This window comes from Chamaea fasciata, unplaced genomic scaffold, assembly GCF_029207755.1.
Source record: "Chamaea fasciata isolate MVZ Bird 193981 ecotype frontalis unplaced genomic scaffold, bChaFas1.0.hap1 SCAF_16, whole genome shotgun sequence".
Lineage (NCBI taxonomy): Eukaryota > Metazoa > Chordata > Aves > Passeriformes > Sylviidae > Chamaea > Chamaea fasciata.
The window spans coordinates 7,192,687-7,211,903 of NW_027094101.1; the positions used below are offsets into that span (position 1 = coordinate 7,192,687).

Below are 19,217 nucleotides of genomic sequence, written 5' to 3' on the forward strand. Positions count from 1 at the left end.
CTACATCTTTTGAGTGCCACAGGTATTAACTATTTAAGCCTCTAGATAAATTTTTTTTTCCTGCCTAAAAAGAAACATATTCATGTGCTATCCTTTTTCTCTCTTGGCAAAACATTGAGTCTGAAAGACTGAATAACTCACCCCAGGCTTCATAACCCAGCCTAGATTTACCTGGCTCCAGGGCCTGCTCTCAATTCCTGCTGCACAGCAGCACTGTGCGTCCTAATGGTGTGTGAGTAGAAATGACCCCACAAAATCCCTACTTTGATGTAGACAGCAAACCTGAGACACTGTAATAGCCCTGTATGATGGATCTGCAGCAGTAACACAAATGCTGGTCTTGGCAAACTGCAGTGCTGTACATAGATACTGTTTGCTGTTGTATCGATCCCAGCCTCTAAATCTTTAATTATCTTTCATAGTAAAACTTGTCTAAATAAATTGCTGTAGTGCTGCTGCTCTCTGGCAGCAGCAGAGGTTGATGCTTGGGTCAGTGGCCACTTCCTACCATATCCTTTCTTTTTGCTTAAGGATTTGGTGCCATTAAAAGGAAGGGTAATAGATCTAAAAATTAAGGGGATACCAGGCAGTTAGTCCTGAGGTACAAGATTCCCTCCTACAAGTTATGCCTTTTACAGTTTTTCCTATCCCTTGGAGTGTTCATTATCACCTGAAGGAGCTGAGTGGCCAGGTTGGTGCTGTTCCTCTTGCTTGTAGAGCAAGTGTGGTGCACCCGGATATTTATTTTGCTGGTTTTAAGCTGGAGATGTATTTTTCTGGCACTAAAAGGAAACCAAAGCCTTTGGTTCATACAATAAGAAGTAGCCACTGCATGTACTGGCCTCTTGAGGTCTTTCAGCTGTGGATTTCATCTTCAGTGATGAAAATCTGCTGCCATGAGGTTTGCTGGTTCCAGACAGAATATTGCTGTCCCTACTCTGTGTACTCTGGAAATCAGTTTTAAATACACTCACGTGCATGCACACACATATATATAAATATATATGTGCATATATTTTGCTGCTGAAGGAGTTTTTCATCTGAGAAACCTGAGCAAATACATTGACTGGCCCAAGATTTGATATTTTATTTCCAAATGGTGTGGCTATTTCAGTTGCTGTGATACAGATTTCTGAGACTCCAAGACCAGGTGTTCTCAAAGCTAGCTGTGCCAAATCTTATTCTCAGCTACACCTATGTGAAAATGGAGATGGTTCTGAACGAGATATGTGTGAAATCAGGAATTAAAACGGCAGAGATGATGCTGGGGCAGATTCAGGAACATTAATAAAGGAAAGTTGGGAGCATTTAAGTAGGCACAGTTGTGGCACATCTAAAAATATGTGTTAAATATGCTGTTAAGAGGTTGAAGTTTCCTTTGTCATTGTTGCATGATCAATTATCCCTTCAGGGCATTGCCCTGTGACAGGGCCATGCTGCTGCTAATTTGTTTTATAGTTAGTGCAGTTCACAGCCGTGGCTTATGTACTCAGAATAAAAACAAATGTGTCTCAGTGAAGTAATGGTATGAATATACAATATTCAACAGGAAACCCTTCCACTCTTCACCACAAAGCACTAGAGCACATACCATTATGCTGACATGTTTTATCAGAAGTGAAGATATAATTTAATAACACAAGTTTTCCTTCCACAGGGAAGGAAAGGGGAACAAATCAGTGTTTAAAAAAAAACCCACAACACCTTAAATAATCAATTCGGGAGAACTATCATAAAGTGAAGCAATATTCATGTCTGTCTCTGAAAATTGAACTATAAAATCCCAAATGATTACAAATAGTCTTTGTGCTTGCTGTCAGCAAGCCAGCCAGCTGTGTAAATCAACAACCTATGGTACTTTTTAACTGCAATGTTTTGTTTAAATAACCCATTTGTATTAAAAAAAAAAAAAATTTCCACCATTCTTCCTGCCTGTGGTTGCCAGCAATGTCCATGGCAACAGCGGGTGATGGCACAAGTAGAGTTCAAAGTGTTGATTATACCGTGAACTGGAGAGGGCAGAAAAAATAGACACCCTGCTTACAAATATCTTTTATGCTGTAAGAGTTTTATAAGAAGAGGAGACTGGAGAAAACTGGCTTATTTTATTCTGAGTCTTTGCTTTCTGTTATTGACTGAGATGTGTATTTTGTCTTGAAAGTCTGGGGTTTTTTTTTCTATTAGCCTGAGAAGTGCTGTTGCTGGTGTAGCACATCCAGCCACACCTCCGTGTGGTTCAGCAAGATAACACCCAGGAGCTGGGATTTAAGCACATTCTACTTCTTATATCAGCTGCACTAACTCTTGCTGCTTAAAATGTAATAATAATTAAAAAAAAAAAACCCAACCAAACAAAACCAACTAGGAGGAAAGTTGTGTGATAACAATTAAGCTGCATTAAGTAAGAATTTAAGCTGCTGAAAACCTGGGGAGAAAAAGAAGACCTGCTTTAACATAAATAGTGCACTTAGGAATTATTCCTTTGTTTATTAGTGTAATTCCTTGCCTCTGGAATGGCAGCATTGTCTCTCCCTGTAAACATCTCTCTCATGATCAGTTATATAGTGATTATCTTGGGTTTTCTTTTGTGGGGTTTTAAATCTCTAGACAAGTAATTGCTTGATATGGGCATGATTTAAAAATATACATTTGGGATAATTCATCTGAGCATCTTTTCTGGGAGCTTCTATCTCCAAAGACCAAAAATAAGCTTTCTGAGGGCGAGCTGCTAAGATTTTTATAACAAGACTCAATATTTGGTGATTCTGCTTAAATCTGAGATACTTTTTTGTGACTCTCCTGTACATGTATGAAGATGCTTGTGATGAGTCAAGAGGGGTTTTTTTTGTTTGTTTTGAGTGTTCTCTTCTTGCACGACACATTCTCTGGATGATTCTTGGGATCAGATAGGTGGGAGAGGAGGGGAATGGATGGTTGTGATAATGTTTTGGTGCTGTTTGAATTCTTCTTGACTTACCCACACATTTCAATCTAATAGCCAGGGCTGAGTGGAGGCCGTGCTGGGTGAGAAACAGGGTTATTTCTTAGATTTCCCAGTGATACTGCTGTTTGCACACCCCCTTGTGAGGTTTGCCTGTTGCTCAGTCACTTATTCTTTCTCAAATACAAGGGTTTGAGCTTGTTCACTGAACTGCAAACCTCTCAGCCAGGAGAGGCGTGAGCAGATCTCCCGCATTTGTAATTCTGATTCTGTCCAAAGAGTCTTTGGGACTTTATCAGCGGATTTAGTGAGTGAAATCTATATTCAGTCAACAAACACCAATGAAAATATTAAGCCAGGCCAAAGACAGACCCTGTGGGTTTGTACCTGCTCTCACTTTCCAGTCAGGTCGTGGCTCACTGATGATTTGTGTTATTTGTCAAGTGCAGTTTTCTGTCCGCTCCCTTTCCAGCCTAACGCTTGCTTTACACAGAGCAGATTCAGTGTGATGTGCTCATGGAGAAGCACAGGGAGAAGTGTACGCTGCCTTGTTAAACCAAGACCTGCAAGCCCCAAAACCAGAGAATAGGGAAGCCAATTATAAAATGTGGAAATTCTGCTGTTTATCTGGATTCCTCCTGGAAATACATCTGCTGAACCCATCAATAGCTGGTTGTCCTTTGTTTCGTGGTAGTGTTTGCCTTCTGCCTGGCCTTGGGACTGTCTTGGTTTTTATTGTATAACCTTGGGATGTTTCCACGACTAGAAATCCCAATCACTTCCCAGAAACACTTGTTGTGCCCTGACATAGCTAGAGTAGCAATGTATGAACTGCCCTGATTCTAAATTCTGTGCAGTTTTACTTAACATTCAGTGCCTGTGTAAGTATAAAATTTTTATTAATAGGTGGTTGATTTGCAGTAACAATGTACCTGGAACCTGAATAGTATCCCATGAAACTGCCATGCAGTCACAGCTCTTGGTGCTGTGTCCCCGTGGAGATGCTGCTCTGTAGCAAAAACACAAATATTTTTCCCTGTGATGGAGTCCTGAGAAACACGGGCTGTTTGTGAGAGAGATGTATTGGAATAATTTTGATGAATAATTCCCCCTCAGCACCGGGAGCCGTCAGGGTGGTGAAGTGCTGGCTGGGTTAAGCTGTGCATGCACAGGGAACCCCTGGAACAGCTGTGTGTGCAACGGCAGCACATCCCTGCTTTTCCAAGAGGGGAAACCCATGGGGCAAGTCTTGCAGTAATTATTTTGTTATTACTCCATAATCTCTCCCTTTTCTGTCAGCATCACTGTTACTCCGTGGTGTCTGGGGCGTGGGGAGGTTGGACCTTGCTGTGCAGTGGGGACAAAAGTTTTTGAAAGGGGAACAGAGGCTCTCCAGTAAAAAAATATCTGGTATAGAGGGATTGATAATCATGTTAGCTGGAGGTAATATTGGAAAAGAGGCTTTATAAAGGCCTTTGTACTAAAATATTGCACGCTGGCTCAGGAGCAGATGGTGCCTTCTGAGAGAGAGCCTAATCAGGTTACTCTGATTTTCATTTTATGTTTTTATAACCCAGTATTATCTACTTTTTGTGTAATCTGGTAGACTAATAACATAACAAATATCTAACTTTGGGGAATTATCCACTTGTAGAGTAGATTTGGGTATTTTCACATAAAAACATTATTAATCTAAATCCCCCTATTTCAGATACTGAAGGGTTCGTTTGCAGTGTTAACTCCAAAACCTTTCTCTTAAAGACCGTAAGAATGGCATCCCCTTTGAAAAATTACCTTTACTTGTAAAAGTCTGATTCACGTCCCATTGATTTTAACAAAAGAATTCCCATAAGCTTTAGATCAAGCTTAGAGATTATTTGCAGCAGAGTTTATAGTATTTGGACAAGTTGAAAAGGTGCAATTAAAAATTCCAGAGTGCACAGAGTCATTGAATGATTTGGGTTGGAAGGGCCCATAAAAATGATCTATTTCCTGTGCCAGGCGCAGGGAGGTTTTACTTTAGACCAGGTATCCAAGTGCTCTATTCTGACTGGAAGTGAGGAAACCTCAGAAGGTTGTTCTGTGTTCTGGTGTTTAGAGTAATGGGCTGTACAATGATTTGTGTCCACCACTGCTGCCTTTTCCCATCCCCTCAGACTGTATCTTTTGATTAAACACCATCCCCTAAACACAATTTGTCATCTCAAAGGCCCTCCCCTTGCCCCTGCTTTGAGATCAGTCTGGTTGACCCTCCAGCTCCTTTTGTGGTGAAGGTGCCACTGAGATGTTTTTGGAGATGAAAACCTTGGATCCACTGTTACAGCCACCTCCTACTGCCAGCCCTGTCTGCTGTGCTCCCCGCAGGCTCTGCTGGGCTCCAGAGAAATCCTAAAAATTCCTCTATTAAAAAGTGTGCTTTAAAACGCTCCTTTCCTACGCTTAAGAAATCCTAGAGGATCAGTCTGCTTAGTTTGCTTGCTGGTTTCTCCTGTCTTGAAAATGTTAGATTGAGTTAAGTTCGATACTGCTTTAAAAAAGCAATATTTATATTTTTCATGAGTTCTGCGCCGGGTATGAATTACTGACAGGTCCACTCCATCTGCTGCAGTCATCTTCATCAAATGTGCTGCTAAACCGAGCACGCAGGAATCAGATTTTCCCTGGAACATCAGAGTGGTGCTGTCAGAATTTAAAAGTTATCTCAGACAATGAAAACAAACAATAAGCCCAAGACAACACGTTAAGGCAATTTTTGGGTGCTCTGTGCAGCTGCTGTGCAGAAAGTGGCTGCAGCCCTGGTAAGAGCTGGGGTCTGGAACTTCAGATGGTTTAGAAACATTGGAATTAATGAGTCCTTAAAATGTGACTAATTGATTTTGCTGCTGCACGGGGCTCATGCATGATCTAAATACAGCTCCAGCCTGGGAGGGCTCTGTACCTGCCTTCACTTAATGAACTCAGGACGTTCCATTTTTCACACAACTATTAAGATATCAATAACTCATTTGGGGAGTTTTAATTTAACTTTGACTGTGTAATGGATGACCCCTAAGAGCTGCCTTCAGGAGTTGCATTGTCTTCTAACTCTTTATTTTTTTGAATACAAATTAATATCAAACTTTTATGCTTATGGAAATTATTTTCTAAAATTTACTTACTTTTCACTCACAACTGTTACATTTTGCTCACACTCTAGTAAAAATAGTGTATCGAAATGAAAAAGCCCCACTTCATTTTCAACCATTTCCTTCATAAATGCATTTTCATTTCCTTTGCTCTCGATTATTATATAGTGAGCTTAATGGTTTAAGTGTCAACATTTTCAGCCAATTTAATGCAGATAGTAACTGTGTCCATCTCAGCAGCTGGATCAAGGATCACCCCAAAAACTTTGGGTGCAGTTTTACCTGGAATAAAAGCAGCCTGAAATATATTTCAGTATTTTCAAAGAATCTTTTAATGCTGCTTTCTTTAGAGTTAAAGGAGAAATGAGTGTGAATGTAACTGTCTTGTAATATTCAATTATTAGCACTGCACTGGAATTTTATCTTTATTTGCTCTATCAAATGTCTTATTAATTGTATTTTATATCCTCACTCTGTAAATCTATCACAGTTTCTTTGATTAATTTTCTAAATCAATTGAACTAGTACAGTCTCATTGAATTAAAAAAATACTGTGATTTTTTTTAGTAGTTTTTCCAATAAAAATTGCCAAGGAAGATGTTGAAAACAGGATCTTTAGGTGATGTGTGATGGTTGATTTCAGAGCTGAAGATTTAGCTTCATCTTCCAGCAGTTTTTTTAAATTATTGTTTGGAGTAGAAGTCTCAGCAGCTGCTGGTGGGGCTCAGCCTGGAGAAAAGGAGGCTCAGGGGGGACTTTCTTGTTCTGCAACTCCCTGACAGGACAAAAAGAAATGGCCTAAACTTGCACTAAAGTGAAGGTTTAGGTTGGAAATAAGGGAAAATTTCTTCACCAAAAGGGTTCTCAAACACTGGCAAAAGCTGCCCAGGGCAGTGATGGAGTCTCCATCCCTGGAGGGATTTAGAAGCCATCAAGATGTGACATGTGGGGACATGGTTCAGTGGTGGCCTTGGCAGGGCTGGACTCCATGATCCTAAAGATCTTTTCCGACCTAAATGATTCTGTGATTCCATGGAAGCTTTACAGAAGTTCAGGTTTCTTTGCATCCACCTCAGGAAGCTGAAGTGTTATGAATGAAATGCCTGACTTTGAACACTGGTAATTTCTTATGCCCTCCCTTAGTATAAAAACCAGTTTGCTGCACTAGGAATGTGTGATTTCCACCGTTCATTTAAATGTTTTTTTCAGAGTAAAATAGCTGTTTATTACTGAGGGTAACCACCCCGTGGCAAAACAGGAGAATGGAATGCAGGGGTGTTTATTATTGACTGATTAGTGCACAAATGCTTTGACTCTGGTGCTGATTCTTTTCGAGCCTATTGATGTGTGAACTTGTTTCTTCCAGTATAATAATTTTATAAGTTGTTTTACCCTCATGCTCAGTGATATGTCTAATAGCACAGCAGAACTCAGTGTGGCTTCTCATCAAGTATTAGAAGTGAAGGCAGTTTCTTCCTCCCAGCCTTACACTTTGATTTCCAAATCTGTGCCTGTCCCAGGCTGCAGTAGAGGAGCTCTTTGCTCCACAGGCCTTCCCTGGAACTTTACATTTTCTTTTCTCTTTCTGGGTTTTGAGCTTCCTCTGTCCTTTTCCTCAAACCCTTGAGTCTTTTCTCTAGGTTTCTCTATGTTTTCTCTAGGTTAATTCTCTATCTTTTATAGCCAAGGAAAGGGCACCTAATCCATGTGAAAAGTAAAGTAGCCAAGTGTGTAATGCTGCCTGTGAGGGAGTTCACAGAAACCTTTGTTATGCAGCAGCTCTAAAAACAGACCTGTGTTAGACAATGACATTTATTGACTCCTTCAGGCCCACACCAGTTATCTACCTGCTTTGGGTGAAAGGAAACCCCTCCCTATCCACACCTGGATCGTCTCTGTCACAGTCCATGATCTTGTCTGTGATTAGGTGACAGCCGGTGATGACATAAATGCAGGAAGTTTACCTTTCTGCTGCCTTTGATTTTTACTTTCTTATTTCAGTGAACAGTGTGTTATTCCTTTGCCTTTCACTTGTTGAGAAGGTTTTCAATAAATCTGCCTTTGCAGCACCCTGATGATTGCCAGGATTGTTGTCACCCCACCAGTTTGCAGCCTGGCGGTCGCTGGTGTCATTTGCTGTTTCTTGCATAACTTCTTATTGCATTTAAACTGCCCCTGTCTCTCATGTTGAAGCTTTTCCTGTGTGTCACCATAAGCATCTTACATGGTCTAAACAGAGAAAAGGCCTAGAGGCATCTGAGATCTTTATTTCCTGTAAGTGTATTTGAAGTGGGGCTGGGTTTGATTCCGCAACATCTTCATTTATATGACCAGTGAATATCAGGCTGTTAGGTCTGAGGCATTGTGTGGATAACATTCCTCTGGTTTCAGTGTGATCTTTCTCTTCCCTGAACAGAGCCATCACTCTGGAGAACCAGCTGGTGATCCTGGGGGTGTCAGTGGCAGATGCAGGAGGTTACTACGTCCAGGCAGTCAACGAGAAGAACGGGGAGAACAAGACCAGTCCCTTCATCCATCTCAGCGTGGCACGTGAGTATCCAAACTGTGGAGAATGTGCTGGCACACTGAGGCTGCGGACAGGACTCACAAAGGCTGCCCAAATTAAAAGAGCCTCTCTAACAAAAGATTGGACCTTTAAAGGAGGTCAGTGCTTCCTGCTTGGTTTGGAGCACACTGAACTTGTGCAAAAGAGGGACCGAAGAGAGGAGATGCCCTCCACAAATCACCCTCAAAGCCCTTTGTCTGGTGGTTTGCTTTGTGCAAGGCAGGTACATGATGATATCCCTCACTGTTTATTGGGAAGTTGTGGTTATAATTTCTTTTTAATGCAGGTGTTTATAATGTGTTGTTTTCCATTGTGCCTAAGTAAACAAGTCATCCTTCTGAGTGCAAATTTATTTATGAATCTATTCTCAGTTCATGGCATTATTTTTACCTGGAGTTATCAGAGTCCCAGGGAACATGCATTTCATTGTTATTACTTATTGTTTTACATTACACAAGTTCTATTAACACCACCACTCCAGAGATAGTCCATGAGGGGGTTTTGCAGCAGAGCACTGGGGTCAGGGAGATGGCTGCACACTGAGTCTGCCCAGGTGCACATTCAGCAGAAATGTGCACGTGCAAACTCTTGTAAAACATCCAGTAAACCTGTTTGCATGAAAAATTAATAGTCTAAACAAGTGAAATGGCTTGAATCCTTGTATGACGCACTATTTATGTGGCAGTGGGAAGAGGAAGTGTGTTAGTGCTGCGGGAATGGGGAGGTTCCTCCTTTTGCTTGTGGAGACAGGGAAGAGGTGGTGGAGTAAATCACTGATGACAGTGGCAGCGCTTAAAATTTGGGCTTCTAGAAGATGCAGGACTCGGCTCTAGACCAATGGCATGATGAGATGCCCCAGGTCTCCTGATCTTGGGTACCATTAGATTTTGGACAATCTCTGTTGGCTCATTTCCTTACAATACCAAACCTTGGGAGTCTGGGCAGGAAATCTGGGAACCTGCTTTTGGAGCTGTGCTTGTGTTTGTCAGAAGCTCATCCGAAACATTATGGTCCTGTGAAACATTCAGTTTCTAAGAAAATGTCATTTTTCTGCTGAATTTCAGAATTGGATTCCAAGGAAAGCTGTTCTTAGACAAACACAGGGAGCCCTGGCAGTGGGCTGGGGTCACTGGGGGCAGCAGCTGGGTGGTTTGACATCCAGGAGACACAAACCTCTCTTTTTTTTCCAGACAAGCATCTAAACTAAATGAACTGCTCAGGGGCTTCATGTGTATCTTTCTGAAGTGGAAATAATATTCCAAATCCACTTGTGAATTCTGGCTGTTCTGTGGCATGTAGATTGTAAACATTATTATTTCTGACAGTATGAAGAGGTTTGCTAACACTTTAGTAATTTCATTTTTAAAGCAAATTTGTGTTGTTTGTATTATGTGACCAACAGCATACTTCCCACTTTAATTTCATGTCTTAATTAATGCTAGAAATAGTCTGTGATCGTGCATGCATAACAAGTGCTATGCAAAGCAGAAGGTAATATGGGCATATGGAAAAGAAAACACTCCAAAATGCTCACAGACTTGATACCATGAATGCAAAGTCTGCCTGGAATGTGGCAAATAGGAAAGATAAAATAGATAAAAGAAAATGAAGGATGAGACAAGATGGAAAGCCAGAAATGAATTTGCTTTTAGAATTAATGTCAGCCAATGCGGTTTTCAAATTGACACCTTGATATCCAAGGCTGTTAAGGCTGTGTGCATGTGCTGAAGGAAGGCACTGGCTGTAAGGCATTGGAGTCTGTAAAGAAAATTGGATTAATGTGGTTGTTCTGAACTTTGATCTGGGGAGGAAACTTATGTGATGCATTACATAGAAATGAATAAACATTTTTAGTCTGGTAACAGAAAATAATCATGCAAAAATACAGTCCTGTATCAATATGCAGAAAATGGTTGCAGAAAAATGACATATTTTGGAAGAGTAATAAAGAATTCAGGCAAGAGGTTGGAAACAGATTGTTAAAGGTAACACAGATGAGGAAGATACTGCATTGACTTGTCACAATCTGAATCTTATGGGATGTTAGGAGTGATGACACTTGTAACTTTCCATTAGGACATGTATAAAATTTAAAAACAGTTTAATCAAAATCCAATAAACCCCAAGTAAAGCGGAATAGCCAATCTCTGTGCAAGTAGATTATATATTAATTATTGAGTACAACCTTGCTGCATGACTCAGCGTGCACACTGCCACAGCTATTGAGGGCAGGAGGAAAAAAACCCCATAGATAATTCCCAGGGCAGTCATTCTCTGAGAACAGTGTTAGATATGCACAGCTCGTTATTCCTTGAAGGAGACCAGTGTCAGATTTTCTTCAGCCTGTAAGAAAAGCATATTTGCAGAATCATTCTAACAGCTGAGAAAGCTGTAATCTCTCCTGTTCTGCTCCAAAGTACAAGAATGACAGCAGGAGAAAGGTCTGGCTCTGAGCTGAGCAGAGGATGAGTTACAGGGCCTTATCCTGCAGATTAAAGTCTCTGTTGAATTGTGGCTGAAGGTAAATGGAGCTTGAGCATCACCTGGAAAACACACTGAACTGTCCTTCAATTAATAACTGTATTTGATACGTGTGGTATAAAAAGATTAGAGGATGTTGAGCAGGTTTCAAAAACAGCCTAAAAGCCTCAGTCACACTGAATTCTCCAGTGGGGCTCTGAGTATTAATAGCAAAGACATTTTGTTTCTTGTCAGTCTAAACTGCAGCTCACTGAGTCCAACACTGTGAAGTCTCACACCCACCCATCGCCCCTGATTGCAAACATTCGGGGAAGGCTGGGAAACAGCTCCCAGAGAAAGCCTGCAGGCTTGTCAGGGCTGCTTTTCTGTGCTTGGGTTTGCGTTTCTCCGTGTTCTGAGTTTGGCCACGCATGGGAAATGAAAGCTCAGGTTTTTTGGGACGTTTAGGTGTTTCAGGTGCACGCCCCGTCCCCATCGCTCAGTCCTTACACACCCCTGGTGCAAAGGCACTAAAGATTTATTTCCCAGCAGATCTGCCCACTCTGTGAGAAGATCCAAATATTGAGCAGTGTTTTTCCTTCACAGCTGAGTCCCCAGCTTGGCTGAACACCCGTGTTCCACATGCCTGCCCTAAAGCCATGTGTCTGAATGTGACACGGGGCGAGGTCCACCCAGCTCTGCTTGAAAACCATGGATGTTTCTTTCAAGTGGACTTATTTCCACTGATTTCAGGAGGATTAGATCATCTGTGAGGTGACAGGCTCTGGGGAAATAAAAATTATGTCCAACAGGCAGCATATTGGGAATAACGTCACCTCTGAAATTAGTGTGAGGTGTCATAAATTAGTCCTAAATTTAAAATGTCTTAAAATGAGTTGAACTGTGTACTACACTAATGAAAATCTTGCCACTTTTTTTTTTTTTTTCTTTTTAACCATATGTCAGAGCTTTCATGTAAATAACACAAAATTTTGGCTTGGAAAATCGGAAAGTCTGAAAGTCAAGAGTTTGGCAGTGGAAATAGTAACAAACACTCGCTTTGGGTTTTAACTCAAATTACTCACTTACTCCTTGTTGAGAATCCACTATTGCTGCTTGGGAGGGTTTCAGTATTAACTCCACTGCTGGAAATTCCTAACTTGATTGGAGTGGTGTGAGAATTAATCTGTCTCTGGGCTGGTACAAGCTTTTGGGATGTAAGTGCTGCTCTTCAATAACAACACTGGGAAAATCCTAAATGTTTTATTCCTGTTTCCATCCACTGAGCAATAGGGTTTGATGATGGTATTGTAAATGGACCCTTAATTCTTTAGGCTTTTTCTTTCATATGCCCATTCTCCCACAGCCAGACATCCCCTGCAGCACAGATGGTCAGGTCTGTTCCTAAGGATTGTGACTTGTCAGGGAAAGAAGTGACATTCTTTGATCTCACAAGTGTTGGCAGGGCACCTAAAGATTGAAGTGTTTGTTCAAGTAAGGCCATCGTAAAACCCTCACTTCCTTGAAGGCCTTTCTCAGTGTAACACCTAAATGTCTCTGAATCTGCATGACAAATCTTCTGGTTGTAGTATGGAACTTAAAAAACAAACAAACAAAATTCAACCAAACAACAATACCCCCAAATCTCCAAAAGTAATGATAAAAACTCCCCACAAACCAAAAACCCCTAGAAACACCCAAACGAACGAAAAAAATTAGTACATGGTACTTTGCTGTTGGCTGTGCCACTTTTGCATGAAGGTTTTTGAGGGTAAAGGGGGAGCAGGGGCGTTTAGAGCTTCTTAATGAAACCATGAGGGATTTTACTATGTAAGTCAAGAGTTTAAGTGGGTTTATTAGAAGGGGGGAGGGGCGAAAGAAAGATTCATAGTGAGCTTTTTATTGCTGTGAGGAGCTGGCTGAGCTATTCCCTGCAGGGCACTCAGTCCATGTCCTTCCACTTTATGATGTGACACCATGGCCAGGCTCTGGGGCCACTTGGGAAGGAGTTGGCAAAGCCCTGGTGAGGTATTTCCAACATTGACCTCAGCACAACGCTTTATGTAAGCACCACTGGCCTAGTCCTGGAAACTTTTAACAGCATGCTTGGCTTTTTCTGAGTCCAGTCGAAGCATTTCATGAAAAATGTGGGCCTCAGTAAATGATTTAAATGGCTGGTTTGCAGGAGGTGGGTGTGTGTAAGCTGTTGTGACAGTTTAGATGGTCCTGCTTCAATTGGTTTTGCGACACTAATCGTCCGGAACTGCAATTCAGGGCCTTGCTCCTGCACCTCCTTGTTAAGCTGTGAAATATTGAGATGCATGTCGCTCCAACAGATTTATTAGTAAATTAGATAGTCCCCAGACCTATTGGTAACACCAAGAGATACAGAGTGTTCTGCAGCCTGATGTCATTTTCTGATGCAGGCTTCGCGAAAACAGAAAACAAGATTGATGAAAATTTTAAAAACATTGCCAGACAGCATTTCTGAGGAGTCAAAGATAATAAAGCCAATTATCATTTAACGAAGATAAATTTTTCCCTTGGGCACTGGCAATGCTTAAAAAAAAAAAAAAAGGCATAGGGAAAGAAAAAAAGTTGGGGACTGAAAATTAAACTCCTGGCTTGGTTGCATTGCAATTAATTTAAAGTATAAAGGTGTCGTGTTGTTCTGCTCATCTTCCACTTGCAACCAGAAGAATTTTATTCTGTTATGGCAGACAGTGACTTGAGGCTAAATAGCCCCTGTTTGTCTCTACTTGGTGCATATTTTGTTCTTCAACTTAGCGTATCAAGACATCAACTTTACAGAAGGCAAAAGTCCTATTTCAGGCTCACAGGGACTGAATTTACCTCAAAGTTCTTGTTTGTTTGGTTTTCCCCTGTCATGATTGCACAGGACATTCAGGTTACTTTTAGCATGTGTAAGAATGAAATACTCTTTGTTGTCAGGCAGGAAAGAGGAGGGGGAGAAGTGCCCCCTTACCTGCTGGTGTGTTTGAGATGATGTTTCTCTTGACATCTTTCTGTCAGGTGTGGTAAGAAGATAAGTTCTCAGAAGATTGTGAGCAGACATTTTCCTCTCTGGAAGAGAGCATTTCACTAACATGATTTTCCATATTAACCATCAGGGTTCGTTCAAGTCAGCAGATGCTGAGGATCCTTCATGGATGTGTTTGAAGCACAAAAGGCATGAATTTTTCATAGCCAGCCCCAGCTTTCAGGTGTAGGCAGGAAAAAGGAAGAAAGGAAAGGGCTGGCACCCCCAGGGAACAGATATTTCTATTCTGACGTCAAATTCACACAAGCTCTATAGACTTGTCAGACTGGTTTTAGTTCACGCCAAGAGAATTGATTTCTTTTAGCCTCTCTGGGTCAGTGCTTTGGAGGGGAATTTAGTGTTTCTATGATGCTTATTTTACCTTTTTGGTGTTATTTTGGTGAGGGAAAAAGAAGGAATATGGGATGAGATGAAGTTGCATTTCTGTGCTGTGACTGTACCTGATTTCCCAAGGTTGTGATCACATAGTGGGGAAATCCAACAGAGTAGGGCTCAGCCCTCTGTGAACTGGTTTTAGGTTGCTCATTTCTTCCTCAAAGGTTTTGCTCTCCCTTTGTCCTGCAGGATTTCCAGGAAGGACATAGTGGTGGGGTTCCATGAGGAAGTGTGAGCCTTTGGCTTTGAGTGACACTGAACATTTGATTGACACTTAACAAGCCTCAGTCATCCGAAATGTTAATTTGAGGGAGTCTGTGGAAGTGTTTGGGGTCTAACAGTCAACCCTAAGGACACATTCTGTGTAAAAGCCATTTTTCATACCCTAGTCAAATACTGTCACAGTGCTTTTTCTTCTATTGTTGCTCTACATTCAAGGACATACATTTCAAATGAGAATCTTTTTTCTTACTTTGAGAACAGAGTGCAACTTGCTCACATCTCAGATGCATGGTTATGTATTTAAGTCAAACACATTTTAATAACAATAATAGCTGTAAGAAAAAGGACTAAATTGAGTTAGTGTTAAAGATATGGGTTTGATATATTGGAAAAAATGTTAGTTTAAGCTTTATCCAGAGCTGGAATTTCAGTGAAGGCTGATAATTCTCAGTGCTTTACCCTATTAGCTACTGCAAAAAGTGACATCGTACCGCAGTGTAGACTGATTTTATATGCATTACAAAGAAGTAACAGGTGATGTTCAGGATTTATCAGCCTTCTTGGACTCCAAATTTCATTGTTAGGTTTTTCTAAAGCATCAGCCAGATCTCTTCCATAATTCTCTTCTTCTCCCTAAAGGAAAACTTTGCTCACTTTTAACTGCAGAGATAGAGAAGGAAACCTGTGGTTAAAATGATAGATTGCTAAACTGCAGGGATAATAAAGGTGAGCCAAGAAACCTTTGTGGCAGCTCAAGCTTTTTTCCTTGATTTTTCCAAATATGCTATCAGTGCTCTTCCTGATAAATAGCAGAATATTGGTTGGTCTCCAGTTTCATCTTCCTCTGGACTATTTTTGATAAAAAATTAGTGCCACACGTGGTGCATCTGCTGCAGCCTCTGCCCCAGGCAAGCAGGGTCTCCTCTGCTGGTGCCTTTTGTCATGGAAAGATGATAAACTGAATTTTCTGTGAGATTATTTCAGTCTTCCTATTAAAGAGAACTTGAACGGCCTAAATCAGCATAAAACCTATTCAAATATCTGGCACTTAATTTTCATCATATCGCATCAACAAATGTAATGAAGCTTTAAATGTGTGGTTTATGGGAAGAATAGTTATTTCCTTTCCTCCCAAGTGCAACAGAACAACCCTGTTGTTATGGGGACTCCTCACTGGCTGGTGAAACTACAGAACTGCACCCGAACCGAGTGTCTGTTCCCTCAGCAGATGCACATACATTATGCATGTTGCTCTGAAAAAACGGCAAATGCTGAGGTTTCTATAATAAAACTTTTACTTTTAACATGGCTTCTTGTTACACTTGTCTGTTTATGAGGTTTGGGGGGGTTATAGTGTCTGAGAGAGATCTGGAATGCACGCACAAACACAGGCTCCAAATCCTGGGTTGTCTCCTAAACCCTTTATTTATATCTGACACATGCAATTAATCTCTCCCTATCTCTAATCACTTTTGCTATTACATTCATCGGAGTGATTTGTATCCTATCTCTGTCACTGCTCAGTAATTGATATGTGGAGATAAGGGATTCTTAGAGGACACAAACAAGGAAAAGGGAAAATTGAATTTACCTTGCAATCATTTTATAAAATGTGACACCCATCAATTATACATGCCATCCAGGAAAATGCCATCTTGAACAAACTGCAATGATTTGTTGGAAGATCAGCAGAAGAGAAATGCCAGAAAACTTTTCTAGACAGAAAAGTATTGCTGGTTCAACAGACAGACTTTTCAATCTCATTGGTCCACCTACAGTGTTTTTAAATAATACTGTAGAATTTACAAAGAAAATATAATTTTTGATCCATGTTTTTCTCCAGTCAATCTTGTACTAATACTTCAGAGTGGAATAAGATGAAAGGGAGCTGTTGAAATAAACATTGTTTTGATCAGACATGAAAAGATGATGTTGGTTCCTCGAGATTAAATCATCTTTCATGGGCAGAAATGGTAAAATTGATAGTATAATCCAATTCCAACTTAACCACATTCTATCATGAACATATTTCTATTTAGTTTCTCTTTTCCATTTCAATGCAGTGATAAGTGAACTAATTTTCTCACTCTTGTGTAAGTACTTTGTGCTCATGATTAGTTCTAATTGTTGGCATGAGAGTAGTAGCTCCTGTCCATACTTGTAAGTTTAAGCACTACTGTGGGATCTTGGAAAAGCTTTTTAATACGTACTGATAATGCCATAAAAACGAGTATATAGATGAATAATATAATAACAGTAATAGAAATCATAAAACTGAGAAGATTTAAGTCAAACAACATTCAGTGCTGGCAGCTTCCCGGGCCCATCAGTCTGGCAAACTGTCTTTTCCCTGGAACTATTTATCTCTTTATCCTGTACACCCCAGCTCCAACTGCACTGCCGAAAAACTCCCCGAGCCGCCAGAAGCCCAGTGATTTGTAGGCATTTGTACAGGGCTTTGATTTCAGTTCCTGTAAGGATCGTAATGCTGAAGCTTTAGGAGGAGCTGCTACTGGAGACTGGTGTATCAATTTACCCCTTTTGAACATTAACTCCTGGTTTCTTTTAAGTCTTCTTCTGCTGTGCCAAACTCCTGGAGTTTTCCAAGGAGCTGACTTGAAGTATTTTGCTTTGATTCCCATCTTTACACAGTGGGATGTATTTAAAGAATAATTCTCATTTATTTTAAGTTGGCAAACCCTTTTGAAGGCTTTCTACTAAGAACCTGTAGCTGACTGAAGTGAGCTTGAGCTGCAAGATGCTATTTTAAGGAAAAACAAACAAACAACCCCGTTTAAAGAAAAACATCCCAGAATTGGACTTGGATGATCCTTGTGTGTCTCTTTCAACTCAGGATAATCAATGATTCTCTGATCTGAGAGCTCTGTCCTGGTCTGCAGTGAGGCAAGTTGTCCTGGCTGGGCTGTGAGTGAGAGAGTGCAGAGACACCAAGCTCTTGCTTAGGAAAACAGTGACAAGCATTTGATAAGAAACTTGAGAAGAAATATGAACCAGATAAATTTGCAGCATGTAGGGTGTTTTGAGGTTTTTTTAATCATAGAAGTACTCTTCTATTTTGAAAAGAAATACTTGAGGAACTGTTTGATAGTATTCTTTAAACTGTTGTGTTAGGCAAGATTGCAATGTCTTCTAAACCAGAAAGATAAGGAATAGATAAATATGGATAAGGAATAGTAAATATGGTCAAAACAGATGTTTGGTGGAGTTTGTTCTGCACTGAGTTACTGCAGACGCCTAAATATATCCTAAAGATTCCTGCACATGCCAAAGGTCTGCGTGGCAGAGCTGCCCCTCCCAGCGTCTTCACAAAAGCTGATTTTCATCTCCAGCTTTCACAGACATATGGTTGCTTGAGGGTTATCGTTTTTAAAGCTCTTCATATTAAAGATGTTTTTAATTTCTTCTCAATATACATCATAAAACAGGGAAATTGAATAAGAATGGAAAAGCCTCGGATGTCTGTCTCATCCTTCTGCCAGAGAGACGTGATTTGTCCAAGTAATTGTGGGAGTGCAGACAACAGCCTGGGCATGGGGAAAAAAAAAAAAAAAAAAAGAAAAAATAATGATTGCAACCGCAACCCAGGCACTGGAGAGTCAGGACAGGCAAGATTCAAGGTCACCTGTACAGCTATAAATATTCTTTTTAGATTTTAGTAAGGACTTCCTATGAATTTTAAAGTAATTTAGGATAATTGGTCCTTCCTACCCCATTTGTAATAGGAAGACAAACTCAGACCTGGCTGTAACCTGGGTTGCTTCACCTGATGTATGTAAAAGCTGCATTGATTTCCTGTCCCCTTGGCTGTACCGTGGGAGCTGCAAATTGCCAATCCAGGATGTTTGTTATCCTTTGGTTTTGTCCTGCTCCCTTTCACACCTTGTTGTGTGCAGCAGGGGAGTGGTTTAGACATTGGAGCAATCCAAAATTTGATTTTTTTTTTCCCTGCAGACTCTTCTATAAGGTAATGGAAACACTGTTTTCTCTTCATGGGCGGACTTTTGTCTACGCTTTCAAGTCCTTAAAAAGGCAGACTTTGGGATTATGGATTATTTTTGACGGTGGATAAATCATTCCAGCTATGGAATGTGGGAACAAAGTTACAGCTCCTCTAATACTGGAGAACATCACTGTTAAATAGCATATCTTTAAAGGACTACACTTTGTGTGATAAAGATGGAGCACAGGAAAATGCACACAGTGTCCTGGTCTCCAAGGCCCTATTTGTGCAAAATCGTTACTAAATTTTGTCCGGCCAAGTTCGCTGTTTAATATCTCTATGAGCTGAGGATGAAGTAGCTTCTGCTGTTTGTGTGTAGGGAAAATACTGCAGTGGAAAATGCGTTGGATAAAGAAGGAAAAGCAGAGCAGTCGTGTCAGGTGGTTCTTTTTTTTTTTATTCCCCACTCATTCCTTCTGCACTAAGGAGGGATAAAAGAAAATTTT

At 40.6% G+C, this 19,217-nt stretch overlaps 1 protein-coding gene across 1 annotated transcript in view; it reads left to right on the forward strand.

Annotated features, from left to right (window-relative positions):
• The window catches only part of SDK1 (sidekick cell adhesion molecule 1), a 391,467-nt gene that overhangs the window by 174,102 nt on the left and 198,148 nt on the right, over positions 1–19,217 (forward strand). Inside the window, exon 6 of the mRNA XM_066198540.1 lies at positions 8,483–8,616. Within this exon, the coding sequence (XP_066054637.1) occupies positions 8,483–8,616 (134 nt within the window). The remainder of the gene's footprint in view (positions 1–8,482; positions 8,617–19,217) is intronic.